The 12,418-nt window shown below is 36.3% G+C and overlaps 1 protein-coding gene across 1 annotated transcript; it reads left to right on the top strand.

The window, feature by feature from the left end:
* Nucleotides 1-10,441: 10,441 nt before the first annotated feature.
* On the top strand, nt 10,442-11,533 carry LOC104222983 (uncharacterized). Its single transcript, XM_070167253.1, has 2 exons — nt 10,442-11,306; nt 11,430-11,533. The coding sequence occupies exons 1-2, from the start codon at nt 10,442-10,444 to the stop codon at nt 11,531-11,533; spliced, it is 969 nt and encodes a 322-aa protein (XP_070023354.1).
* The last annotated feature ends 885 nt before the right edge of the window (nt 11,534-12,418 follow it).

Below are 12,418 nucleotides of genomic sequence, written 5' to 3'. Positions count from 1 at the left end.
TGTCTGGAGTCTTGTGGGCTTATCGAACAAGGGAAACTCCGGTTTTACTTGTATACGGGGCTGAAACTTTAATTCCAGTCGAGATAAGGTAACCAAGCACGAGATATACTCAAGCTTCAGAAGAATCGAACGAAGAAGAGATGTGGATAAACCTGGATTTACTTGAAGAAATGAGGGAAACTGCATTAATAAGGATGGCAGCACAAAAACAAGCTATTAAGCGGTATTACAATCGGAAAGCTCATCTCAGATACTTTAAGATTGGGGACTATATACTCAAGAAAGTTTTCCAATCCACAAAGGCAACCAATGAAGGAAAGTTAAGTCCAACTTGGGAAGGGCCTTATAAGGTTCATGGTATCGCAGGAAAAGGAGCATACGAGCTTGTAACATTGGATGGCAAGATTCTACCTTCAAATTGGAATACTGTTCATCTAAAGAGATACTACTTCTAAGGAAAAGAAATATCCAAGGGCAGGTATCCTCACTAACGATTTTTATTTTTGACTTATTAAAATTTTACTAACGATTTTAGATGATAGGCAGAAAGCTAGCCTACACTAAATGATGAATTACGACCCAAAAGACATGTGGAAAGAACATAATTTCCGGTCTAGGGTTACAACTATTCTAATAGAAATTTGAATGGGTTAAGCAGTCTTCATCTAAAATCGTACCTCCGAGTCCCGTATGTTTTCCTTTTTAGGAAAAGGACCGCATGGAAGGAATATTCAAGTGCTCGAAATTTCATACTTCAAAGCTCACACACTCGGGGGACTATATAATATACATATGATATATGTATAAAGAAGACTGAAAATAATTAAATTTCAAGTCAAACCTAAAAGTCTACTCATCAAATATCAAGTTCAGAGCAAAGTAACACGCCAATAACAAAAGCCTGATCAAAAAACCTGTGAACAATACATTCGTGGATATAGATTTCAAAATCTTACGATGTTTAGGTTAAAGGTAGTATTTAGCCATGGGTCATAAAGAAATCCTTGGATTTTCTTTCTTTTTTGCAAATCTTTTGTAAAGAAAAAGTTATGGAAGAGTAATGGAAGATATTTAAATGCATGTAAAATGTCACTTACACTTGACAAAGTTCGAATGAAAACTTTATCAAAGTTGTTTCAAGAAATATGTGTGTTCCTGTTTCTTCTTTCGTATGTTTACACCATTATGCAATTGAGACGTCTTCTTCAATAAGTGTCATATATAAAAGGGCTCTCTTTTATAAATTCATGTTTGATTCAAAGATCCATGAAGTTAATAAAGCATTTCTAAAAAATGCAAAAGTCAAAAGGGTAAGACTAAAAACCCGCAAACTAAAAACAAGACCTTGGACTTATATAAAAAACAAGGCAAAAGAGTATAACAGAAACTCGAGAGAATTGAGTTAAAATGGAAACTTTATAATATTAAGTTAAAAGTAAGTATGAACTTAGTTGTAATCTGATTGTCATTTTTACAAAAAGCCCCGAAAAGACCACCAAAAACATAACCCCCAAAATGAAACCAGGGGTAAAACCACCACATATTCCACCAAAAAAGAAAAAAACCTCACAAGTAAAATTTCACTATGGAGCAAGAGAAGGGTTCAAAACGGCATCATCAGCAACAGAAGGCTCAACTTGATCTGAAGGAGCTGGGACATCCACCGCACTAGGGTCAGCTTCGACGTGCTCGGGAGTATCAACCATGGGAGAAGAGAAACTTTGGCCTTGCTGAGTTTTTTCAATGGTCTCTTTAATCTTTGCTAACTCAGCATTCAAGTTAAAGCCTTCTTGGCTAACCTCGTAAGGGTATAATGGCGTGTGTTCAATATAGCCCAACTTACTTCAATAACAGCTTTGTCTTCAAGAGCCTCATAGTATCTTTCCCAATTGTCAATTTCACTCTTGAGCTCCTCCCTCTTAGCTAAAATAATATCGTAAGAAGACTGTAAAGGGGCAAGTGAACTCTCCAAAAATATGACCTTATCAGAAGACACACAGAGATCTTCTTGGGTCTGGGTGAGTGTTTGAACAAGTTCACCTGCATAAACTTTTTTCTCGTTCAACAAGGCCTTCAAACCTCTGATCTCTTCGGTGGCTTTGGAGAGTTGTTCGGCAAATGATGACTAGAGGAGATTTTTATCCTTGCTTGCCTGGTTGGAAGAAGCTTTTTCAACTGCCAACTCTGAAGTCACGACCCTCAACTGCTACTCTAAGGTACATTTGCTTTCTTCTAAAACTTTCATCTCAAGCTGAAGACTTTCATATTGTTCTTTCCAATTGTATGCCTCAATTTGGTAATCATGCATCAACTGCTCTGTATGGGAAACCATTTTCATCATCTCCGTACCAATGAGATTGATCTAAAAAAAATAAGGGGTAAGAATCTTAGTAAAAGGAGAATGGAATAAAGCATGCAAAGAAATCAATACCTTCAGTGACGATTGCACGATATCATTCATCCAAGTCAAAGAACTATGACTTTCTAGTTTGGACTTTTCAACCGGACCAATCAAGGTTTCCAACCATACGTCAGCCCGACCTGACTTTTTCAAAAGACTACCATCGACAGGGACCTCAATGGTAATCTGCTTCATCACTCTACTTTCACTTGAAGAACCAACTTCAGTGTGAGAAATAGTAGTAGTGTGGACTGTAGAGGAAGTCATAATAGCTTGAAGTGGGGCAGAAACAGCAGCAGTAGAAACAGGTAAAGAACATTCTACTAGGACAGACACGGGGAAAGAGGCAAGAAGTACTTCATCAGACACCAAATCAAAATTTTCACTATCAAACCGACGTGAAAAAAGTTGTTAATCAGAGTCACGAGCTGTCGTAGGAGTATCATCATCAGAACTCACTAAGGTGGCTTCAATAGGCTCGGTCACGGGAACAAAACGAGGAGGAGTAGCTTCATCATCTGAAATGATGCATCTTCTGGCCTGCGGCCTTCTAACCAAAGAACTTCCATCCCGTTCTTCTTCCTCCTCAGAATCCTGGGATGCATCAACTTTCCTTTTCAATGAAAAACTCAAGATTATATCCTGAGCTATTGCCAAAGAAACCCTGGATGCTTCGATTGACTCGGCACTTACACCACGAATAGGAAACCCCGATAAAAAGAAGGGTCAAATATATTCTAAAGGAAAGGAGGACAAAAATAGAAAGGAAAAAAGTAAGGTTTTTACCATGAGTTTTCACCTTCCAACCAAACCTGTTCGAAAGGTATTTCCAAGATCTTACCTCCATCGGAGTAGTGGTCAACAATTTCTCTACCCAATCACGAAAATTAAGAATCTCTTCAACAGTTCCCATGGTCGCTGAAAAAAGAGAAGCGAAATAGTCAAGGGAAGAATAAACCCTTTTAAAAAAAAGGAGGGGGAAAAAGAAAAGAAAAAAATTGTAAAGAAAACTTACGTGCAAAATTCCACTTTTCAAGGAATGGTACATTTTCTTCATCTACTAACCCTACGGTAGGAGCAACGACAAATCTGGCATACCAGCCACGGTCCTAGTCATCCTCAGGGTTGACTAAAACTCTCTTACTCCTTGCCACCAAAGTAAAGATCTCATGTCGGAACAGCTTAGGGGAGTAGAGGTGGATCAGATGAAAAAAGGTAAAAGGCAACTGAACCAAGTTCGCCAAGTATCTTAGACAAGCAATAGTCCTCCAGACAATGAGGCAAATTTGTCCTAAACAAACATTGAAAAAATGACAGAACTCGATGATAACAGGATCAATGGGGGGTCTAAAATTCAGTGTAAAAGGATATGTATACACGAAAGAAAATCCAGCCATGTAGGATGTGATCCTTTGATTTGCATTAGGAGTTATGATTGGAAAGTCAGATTTCCAATGGCAATCTCTACGGACAACAGAGATTAAACCCCTCAGTAATCTGAGAAGGGTAAACATCAGCACGATCAAGAGAGGACATAAAAGAAACCTGATTCCTAATTGACTCTCTATCAGTATAAAAAGAAAGTTCAGAGGGGATAATTTCATCTACTATGGGTTCACGAGCTGGTTCATTAGAGTCTCTACTTCTGGCTGAAGATCTATGTGGAAGAGAACCCCTAGTTCTAGACGAAGAAGGAGGGGTAGAACTAAGTGGAGGCAAAGAAGCACCTCAAATAGATGATGATCCTAAACTGCGTAATCTTCCCCCTCTTCTGCTTCTAATAGGAGCAAGGGGAAGTTCATCAACAATAGGAACTCTTTGGGGATTAGGGTTCGAAGAAGACATGGTTGTATGAGGAAGAAAACAAGAATGAATATTCAAAGATGGGAAACTTTTATGAGAAAGAAAAGACAAAGGTTATATTTATACTCAAAAGCAACCGTCAAACAAAAAAGGTAATGATGGGGATGTCATAATGAAAACTGTCACTTAATGATTGATGTAAGCCGGAAAAAAGCCTAAAAAGACGATGAAGGGTTGCAAAACCAATAAAAAGTCAACACGTATCACGTGCATTAAATGGAAGTGACATATGAAGCGTCAGTTTTGGAGAAGTTATAATGATACGAAGAATGGTGGCAAAAATTCCCGCTTTAATGAGATCCACTTCCCAAATATTCAATTGATGAATAAATGGCAAGTGGAAGGCCTATCTATATTGGGAAAATCAAGTTAATATTTGGAATTAATTATGTGCTGATACGTTAAGACACGTGGATCAATAAAAGAATGACAGCTGGCAAAGAATAGTTGAAGAGATACGAGCCTTAATAGGCACGGGCAAAGATTCAATAAAACAGGAAGGAACGGTTACTCGGACCTCTTGGTGATTTGAAGAGAAATCAGAAGAATGGACCTAGATAGCAAAAAGTATAGATACGTATTATCCATAATTAATGAGCATCAATGATGGAAACCGTTATAGAATCTTCACGAAATAGTTACTATTACCAATTATAACGTTACACTAAATGTCATTAATTACTCATAATGGCTCTGTTATGAGAGGAAAGAAATGTATTACTTAGAAATAGCTATAAAAGGAGGGAAATAATATTTGTAAGGACACATAATATTATTGAAATACACTGATTTACTTTGCTTTCTTTTACTTATTCAGTTATCGACTAAATCAATTCTTCTTATTTATTTTATATTTGATTATGAGTAACCCAAGTTCTTCTAAAAGTAAGCTTTGACCGAAATTCCTGTTTTCTGGTTAAACATAAACAAATTTTCATAACATTTCTTCACGTAAAAAATAATTATAGATAATTGTGACATCTCCTGAAAGGGTGGGAAAATACACAAATAACCATTTTAGGGCTGCTATTTAAGGATTAATTAGTATTTGTTTTGTCCCAAAAATTCAAAGGCAGAATACTTAGATGGCTACCTAAACTTGGCTCATTTTTTCAATTAGCTACCTCAATTGAGCCATGTACCTATTGGCTACCTGAACTTATTGACTTATGTGTCTATTAAATATTGCTTACTAAACATATTTAAAAATGTCAGCGCGTGTAAAAAAATACTTCCAACGTGTAAGATTATCCCAATTAAGAAAAGCCATGTGTTTATGTTTTCTACATCAGAAAACAATTATTGATTATTCTAGATTAACTCCACCCCAAATTAAGCGCCCTGATTCACAAAGTAAAAAAAAACTAAACGATCTTCATCTCTCTTCTAAATGCTCTCTATCAGAGAACAACTTTTTCTTTTGATTAGGGTTAACGATTAGTGATTTCATTCCCTTTGTCACAAGATTGTTTCCATTTCAAATTCAGGGGTCGATTTTGGTTCGTAATAGTTAAAACTCAAAATGGATTAGGGCTGGTCAACTAGTTTGTGGACTACTGTTGCTTGTGGCGAAGAAAACAAGACACATAAGTCCTCTTTTAACCTTCTTTATTGTCATATTCTGATTTAGGGTATTATTGAAATTTGACAAAAAACTAGGGGTGGTTCTTTATTGTCATATTCTGATTTAGGCAGAATTTATATCAACTAATTTTCACCATGCGGGGAGGGGGGGACATTTACCTTTGATCGAGTCCCAAAGTATATGGGAAAGAGCAATATTGTAGCTTTTTCTATTGATAAAGATAACTTTTCTGGCGTTGAGCATTGCTCTTATACTAAAGACCTAGGATATGTCTCAATGGGTGGTCTTTATCATTTTGACTCAAAAAGTTTAAAATTTGTGCGCTTGAACAGTGACTCTCAACTATTAGAGCCTATTAGTGACTTAAAAGTATGGGTATATTTTGGACATATATGTGCAGCATGAACTAGATAACTCTGAGGTGGTTGATATGGGCTTAATTGTTGGGCCTGATGTACCTAAAAGTGGCTCAATAAATAGGTCTGATCCAGTAGTTGGGTCAAGGGATACGACTAGTAAGCCCTTTTATATAGAAAGTGGTCCAAGGTAGGATGTGGGATACCTAAAAAATGTTGGAATAGTGGAAGGGGCATACATATATGAGGCAGAACTTGAGGAACATCCAGTTGATGTTGCTACCTTTGAAGATCTATATATAGATTGGACTGATTCTGAGCTTGAAAGTGACTCGGAATTGGAGGCTCTTCCTAAAAAGGATGGCACTGATGTTGATGATAAATTGAGGGCCTTTAAAGATGAAAAAAGATCTAAAAAGGCTACCAAGAATGCCAAGCTTGATGAGAAGAAAAATGCCAAGAATGATGAGAAAATAAGAAAGAAAACTGCAAATACTGAAGAGGTTATTTTGAGGAAGCTGGAATACATAGAGGATTTGAGGACATTGGAAAAAACAAGGCTGCCAGGTATATTGGTAAATTAGGAGGGGATGAAAAATACATGAATAGTTCAGACATAGGTTGTAACACCCCAAATTCTTTTATAATTTTTGCATTCTTGATTGAGTATTTTTACAACGAGGAGATATTTTACTTTGCACTTCCTAAATGTGAAATTTTCAATATATGAAAAATTCTTACTTTAGATTGTGTTAATATTGGCGAAGAAGTTCCATGGTGTTGCTATGTGTAACACTTAATATTATTTTGATGAGTTGTTATTAAATACAGTATATAATTAAGTTTTTGGATTGCCAACCTTTTGTATTTATCTAATAATATTTATTAGTTGGGGAACTATTTTTATTTCATATTTATCTAAAATTCTTAAAGTTAACTTTGACTAACTTAGTCTTCCATAAACTCCCAATTTTTTTTATTATTCAAGACTAAGAAAAGAACCTCTCTCTCTCTCTCTCTCTCTCTCTCTCTCTCTCTCTCTCTCTCTCTCTCTCTCTCTCTCTCTCTCTCCTTCTTAGCATCTGAAACTTTCATGAAACAACCATAGATTTCTACTAAATCAACTAGCAAATTTCGTTTTTGATGAAGATCAAGTTGCTCCTCTCTTTTGTGGTAAGTTTCTAAACTCGTTTTTACACTAGACATCTATTAGTGTTTTCTACATATCTTGTTGTACAGAGCTCCAATTTAAGTGATCCAGGACTTTCTGAAAAGGTATTTCGTAAATCTATAACTCTTATGAAGGAACCAAAATATAGTTTTGCTGATATTTACCTGAAAAGGGATCAGAAAGTACAGGGCAGGTGCTGCCCAGATTTTCAGTTTTAGAAATACTCCATGTATTACTGTTAGTAATTTTAGCATAACGTTTTGTTAAAACTTGATATGGAAGTGATTCAAGATGTTTTGAAACGCTAAGATATAGATCTACAACTTTTATGGAGACTATACAGTCTAGTTTGTCCGTATATATCTTCAAAACCGTGTCAAAACATGAAACAATGATACTGTCTAGAATTTCTGTTTCAAATATTTTTGGGTAATTTTCACCAATATCATGTTTAGTTTAACTTGTTAAATCACTGAACATATTTAGATATTTGATTATGTATTTAAGGTATATAAACCCTTGAAAAATCAAAGGGAAAGTGTTTGAGGAAGTGGACAGATTTGGTTTGTTTACGGCGTAGACGATTCGAACGTCCCCAAGTTGTGACCGAACTGTTTTGTGGTAAAACACCAAGGTTTGTATATAAAATTTGTACTCTTTTTGCTTGCTGGAATATTTTGAAATAACTTGATATTTTATTTTTCTTGCCTTCAATTTATATTGTTATATTCGTATTATATCAAGTATTGTAAGATATTTGCTAAATCGCCCATTCGTACGAATTGTTTGATCATTTTGCATTCTTGTTGGGACTTTGTCCTCTTGTGGAAGTGACTTTGTCACTCATCTTGGCATGCCTCTTGATTTGGATCTTTTGCCATCTTGACTTTGGATTTGTAGTTCGTAATGAATTATGGAACTTGTCCGTGTTAGGTACGAACTAGGAAGCCATTTTTAATATGGTTCTTGATTCTCTTGTCTATTGGGTTTTGACCCTACTTGATTGGGGGCTTCGGTCCATCTTGATATCTGATTATGCTTAGTGTGATGGCATGGCGTACATATTGGGCGAAAAATAGATATTTGGTATACTCTCTTAGATTGATAGTATACGCTTTCTCGACTCTTGAACATTGTTATTGATATTTGGAAACACTTCAAAGTTTGATATTTGATGTGTTTGATATATTTGTTCACTTATTTTTAATTATGTTAAATAGAGCTAACTAAGACTAAAAAGCGGAATTGGAGAATTTCATGACTCCAAGCCTAAAGTTTATACACCACTAAGCTTTATGCTTAGCGATAGTTGTTTTCTATCGTAGGTAATGGTCGGGATGAAATCTGAAGATGTCCATGATGAAGTAGTCTTTTTTGAAGAACTTATGGAGATCACATTTGCATATGCACCTTGGTTTTGCATAGTTTTGGGACATGTACATTATATATATAATATGTTAAATTGAGCTAACTAAGACTAAAAAGGGGAATTGGAGAATTTCATGACTCCAAGCCTAAAGTTTATACACCACTAAGCTTTATGCTTAGCGATAGTTGTTTTCTATCGTAGGTAATGGTCGGGATGAAATCTGAAGATGGCCATGATGAAGTAGTTTTTTTTGGAGAACTTATGGAGGCTTGTTGGATTTTAAAGACCAAAATCTTATAACTTGAATTTGGTAACCTATTTTACTATTTTAGGGTGTGTTAATAACTCAAGTCTTGTAATACTGAATTTACACTTTGTCTTGTAAATATGTACAATACAAACTTGTAGTGATGTTGAATGAAAGTATAAATTTGTTAGGAAATTGCTTTAGTGTGTTGATTGTTCAAGGAGGGTTATATCATTTATGTTGATATTCTGGCATTGTATTTCATTTAAAATAAAATTATGAAGTGTATTTTCAAAAAACTAACAATATTGCACTTTGAACCTTTTCGCATGGGTCTACTTCCGCTACTAAATTATTCTGAATATTTTTAACTAATATCTTTTTAACCTATTTTATAAGTAGTAAATTAGATTTGTTTCCTAAGTAACACCCTCCCTAGGAGGCCGCTACAAGTTTTGGTATCAGAGCCTAGGGTTGTGATTCTAGGATTTATTTTGTTGTGATCGTACCTAGTATTTGTTGTTATTTCCTTTCTTGAAAATGACTTGGAGTTTATAAATTTTTTGCATAATTGTTTAATGTAATTTATTGTATTCCGTGTGCATATGCATCATGTACATGTCCCTAATTCAATGTGATCTTATCTTTTATAGGAATTTTAATATGGCCTCTTCTTCGAATAGAGTTATTGAATCCGTTGATGAAAGTCAGGCCTAGTATGATGCCATACCTCACCTTCAGGGAGGAGATGAGGAACCCGTGCCTGACCTAAATCATCTTCGTGTTAGTGGAAATGAAGTGGGCAGTGATCCAAGAACAATGAGTCATAATACTCCATTTATGACTCCTCCATTCTAGCAGATGGCTGAGTTCTTTCGTCACTTGGCTGGGACAATGTCAGAACCTAGTGAAATGAATTTTGAGAACATGAGAAAAATGGGCGGAGTTGAATTTGAAGGCACTACTGGCCCCACGGTAGCTGAATAATGGCTCGAGCACATGGAAAGGGTCTTTTCTTGGCTGGTATCTCTCTTTTACAAAAAGATGCCTATGATTGGTGGGTAAGTGTACCAAATGCAAAAGCAAAACCTCCAGTGCTGACTTGGGATGACTTTGTGAAATCATTTCGTGCAAAATATGTCCCCCCCCCCATCTATTGTGATGCTAAAAAGAAAGAGTTTTTGAATTTAAGAGAAGGAAGTATGTCTATTGCAGAGTATCAACAAAACTTTCCCAAGCTTTCTCGCTATGCTGGAGGTATTATTGATGGTGAAAGAGACAAGTACAGAAGATTTGAAGAAGGTTTGAATGGTTAAATTTGAAAATCTGTGGCAATCTTACAACTTGAGGATTTTTCCAAGTTAATTTTAGCTGCACTTACTTGGGAAAGAATTGACAAGGAAGAAGCTAGTAGGAGAGAAAACAAGTTTAAGAAGGGTAATTCAGATTATGGCGATCCATCCAAAAAGGGAAAGTTTGACTATTTCAAGACCGAGAGTACACATAAATCATTACATCATAAGTAGAATAAGTCATTTTTCTACTGCTAGTACTCCAAGTTATGGCCAAGGCAAAACTCATACACCTAATTCTGCAAAGTGGGGGAAGAATCATAATGGTGCATGTAGACGAGCTTTTGGTGCTTGTTTTAATTGTGGAAGTATGGATCATAAAGTGAAGAATTGTCCTAATACTAATCCTCTTTCTTATAAACATATAGAAGGCTCAGTTCAAAAGCCTATCACTACTCATTCTCAAGCTAATAGCAGTGCTAGACCTCGAAATATGCAAGCAGCGGGTTCGAGTGGAGCTAATCAGGCTAGTGGGTCAAGAGCTACTGCACGAGTTTATGCTATGAAACAGAAGAATGACCAGGATGGTCCAGACATGGTTGCTGGTAAATTTCACTTATTTGGCATATCTGTTGTTACACTATTTGATCCGGGATCTTCGCACTCTTATGTTTGCTCATCACTTGCATTTCCTGATACGGTTAAATCTGTGAGACTTGACTTTGATGTGCTGGTCACGAGTCTATTAGGTCATCAAGCTGTTGTTAATAGGATTTACCGAGATTTTCCATTCATGATTCAAAATCTGGTCTTCCCTGCCGACTTTCTTGAAATGCCCATCCAAGACTATGATGTTATTGTTGGCGTGGATTGGCTCCATAGGCACCATGCATTGGTTGATTGTAGGTTGAAACAAATGGCATTTAGAACTCCTACATATTCACACATGGTAGTTCAAGGAGAAAGATCATTGACATCTAATATTATTTCTATGGTTTTGGAAAGGAAGATGATTTGTCAAGGTTGTGATGCCTATCTTGATCATATAGTCGATACATGATTGGGGAGTCCAAGTCTTAATGACATACCAACTGTGTGCGACTTTCCTGATGTATTTCCTGATTATCTTCTTGGGTTGCCTCCAGAAAGGGAGATTGAATTTCCTATAGATCTTGTCCCTGGAACTACTCCTATTTTTATCGCTCCTTATAGAATGGCTCCAGCTGAATTAAAAGAGTTGAAGGCTTAATTGCAAGAACTTTTTGAGAAAGGTTTTATCCATCCCAATATTTCGCCTTGGGGAGCTCCTATTTTATTTGTGAAAAAGAAAGATGGCACTCTTAGGCTTTGCATTGATTATCGACAACTAAACAAGGTAACAATCAAAAACAAATACCCACTGCCTAGAATCAATGACTTGTTTGACCAACTGAAGGGTGCCAGCTTATTCTCAAAAATTGACTTGAGGTCTGGATATTATCAGTTGTGCGTGAGGGAGCAAGATGCTCCTAAAACTGCTTTTAGGACCAGGTATGGCCATTATGATTTTTGGTAATGCCATTTGGTTTAACAAATGCTCCTACTGCATTTATGGACCTAATGAACCGTGTATTCAAGCCTTATCTCGATCAATTTGTGGTGGTGTTTATTGATGACATTTTAGTCTATTCCAAGAATAGAGAAGATCATGATAAGCATATCCGAATTGTCATGCAAATTCTGAAAGAGAGACAACTCTACGCTAAGCTTTCCAAATGTGAATTTTGGCTCAATGAAGTGGCTTTTTTGGGGCACATTGTATCAACTGAAGGTGTGAAGGTTGATCCTGGTAAGATTCAAGCTATTGTTGATTGGAAACTCCCTAAAACTCCAACTGAGATAAGAAGTTTCTTAGGTTTAGTAGGATACTACAGGAGGTTTGTGAAGGGCTTCTCTATTATAGCTTCTCCTTTGACCAAACTTTTAGGGAAAGACGCCAAATTTGTTTGGGATGACAAGTGTCAAGATAGCCTTGTTGACACAAGCTCCAATACATTCTTTGCCAGCTGAAGGAAAAGATTATGTGGTAACAGTGATGCATCTCACTGTGGCTTGGGTTGTGTTTTGATGCAAGAAGGGAAAGTAATTGCTTATG

This window comes from Nicotiana sylvestris, chromosome 2 (genome assembly GCF_000393655.2).
Source record: "Nicotiana sylvestris chromosome 2, ASM39365v2, whole genome shotgun sequence".
NCBI classification, from domain to species: Eukaryota; Viridiplantae; Streptophyta; class Magnoliopsida; order Solanales; family Solanaceae; genus Nicotiana; species Nicotiana sylvestris.
This window is presented reverse-complemented; position numbering and strand designations above follow the sequence as displayed.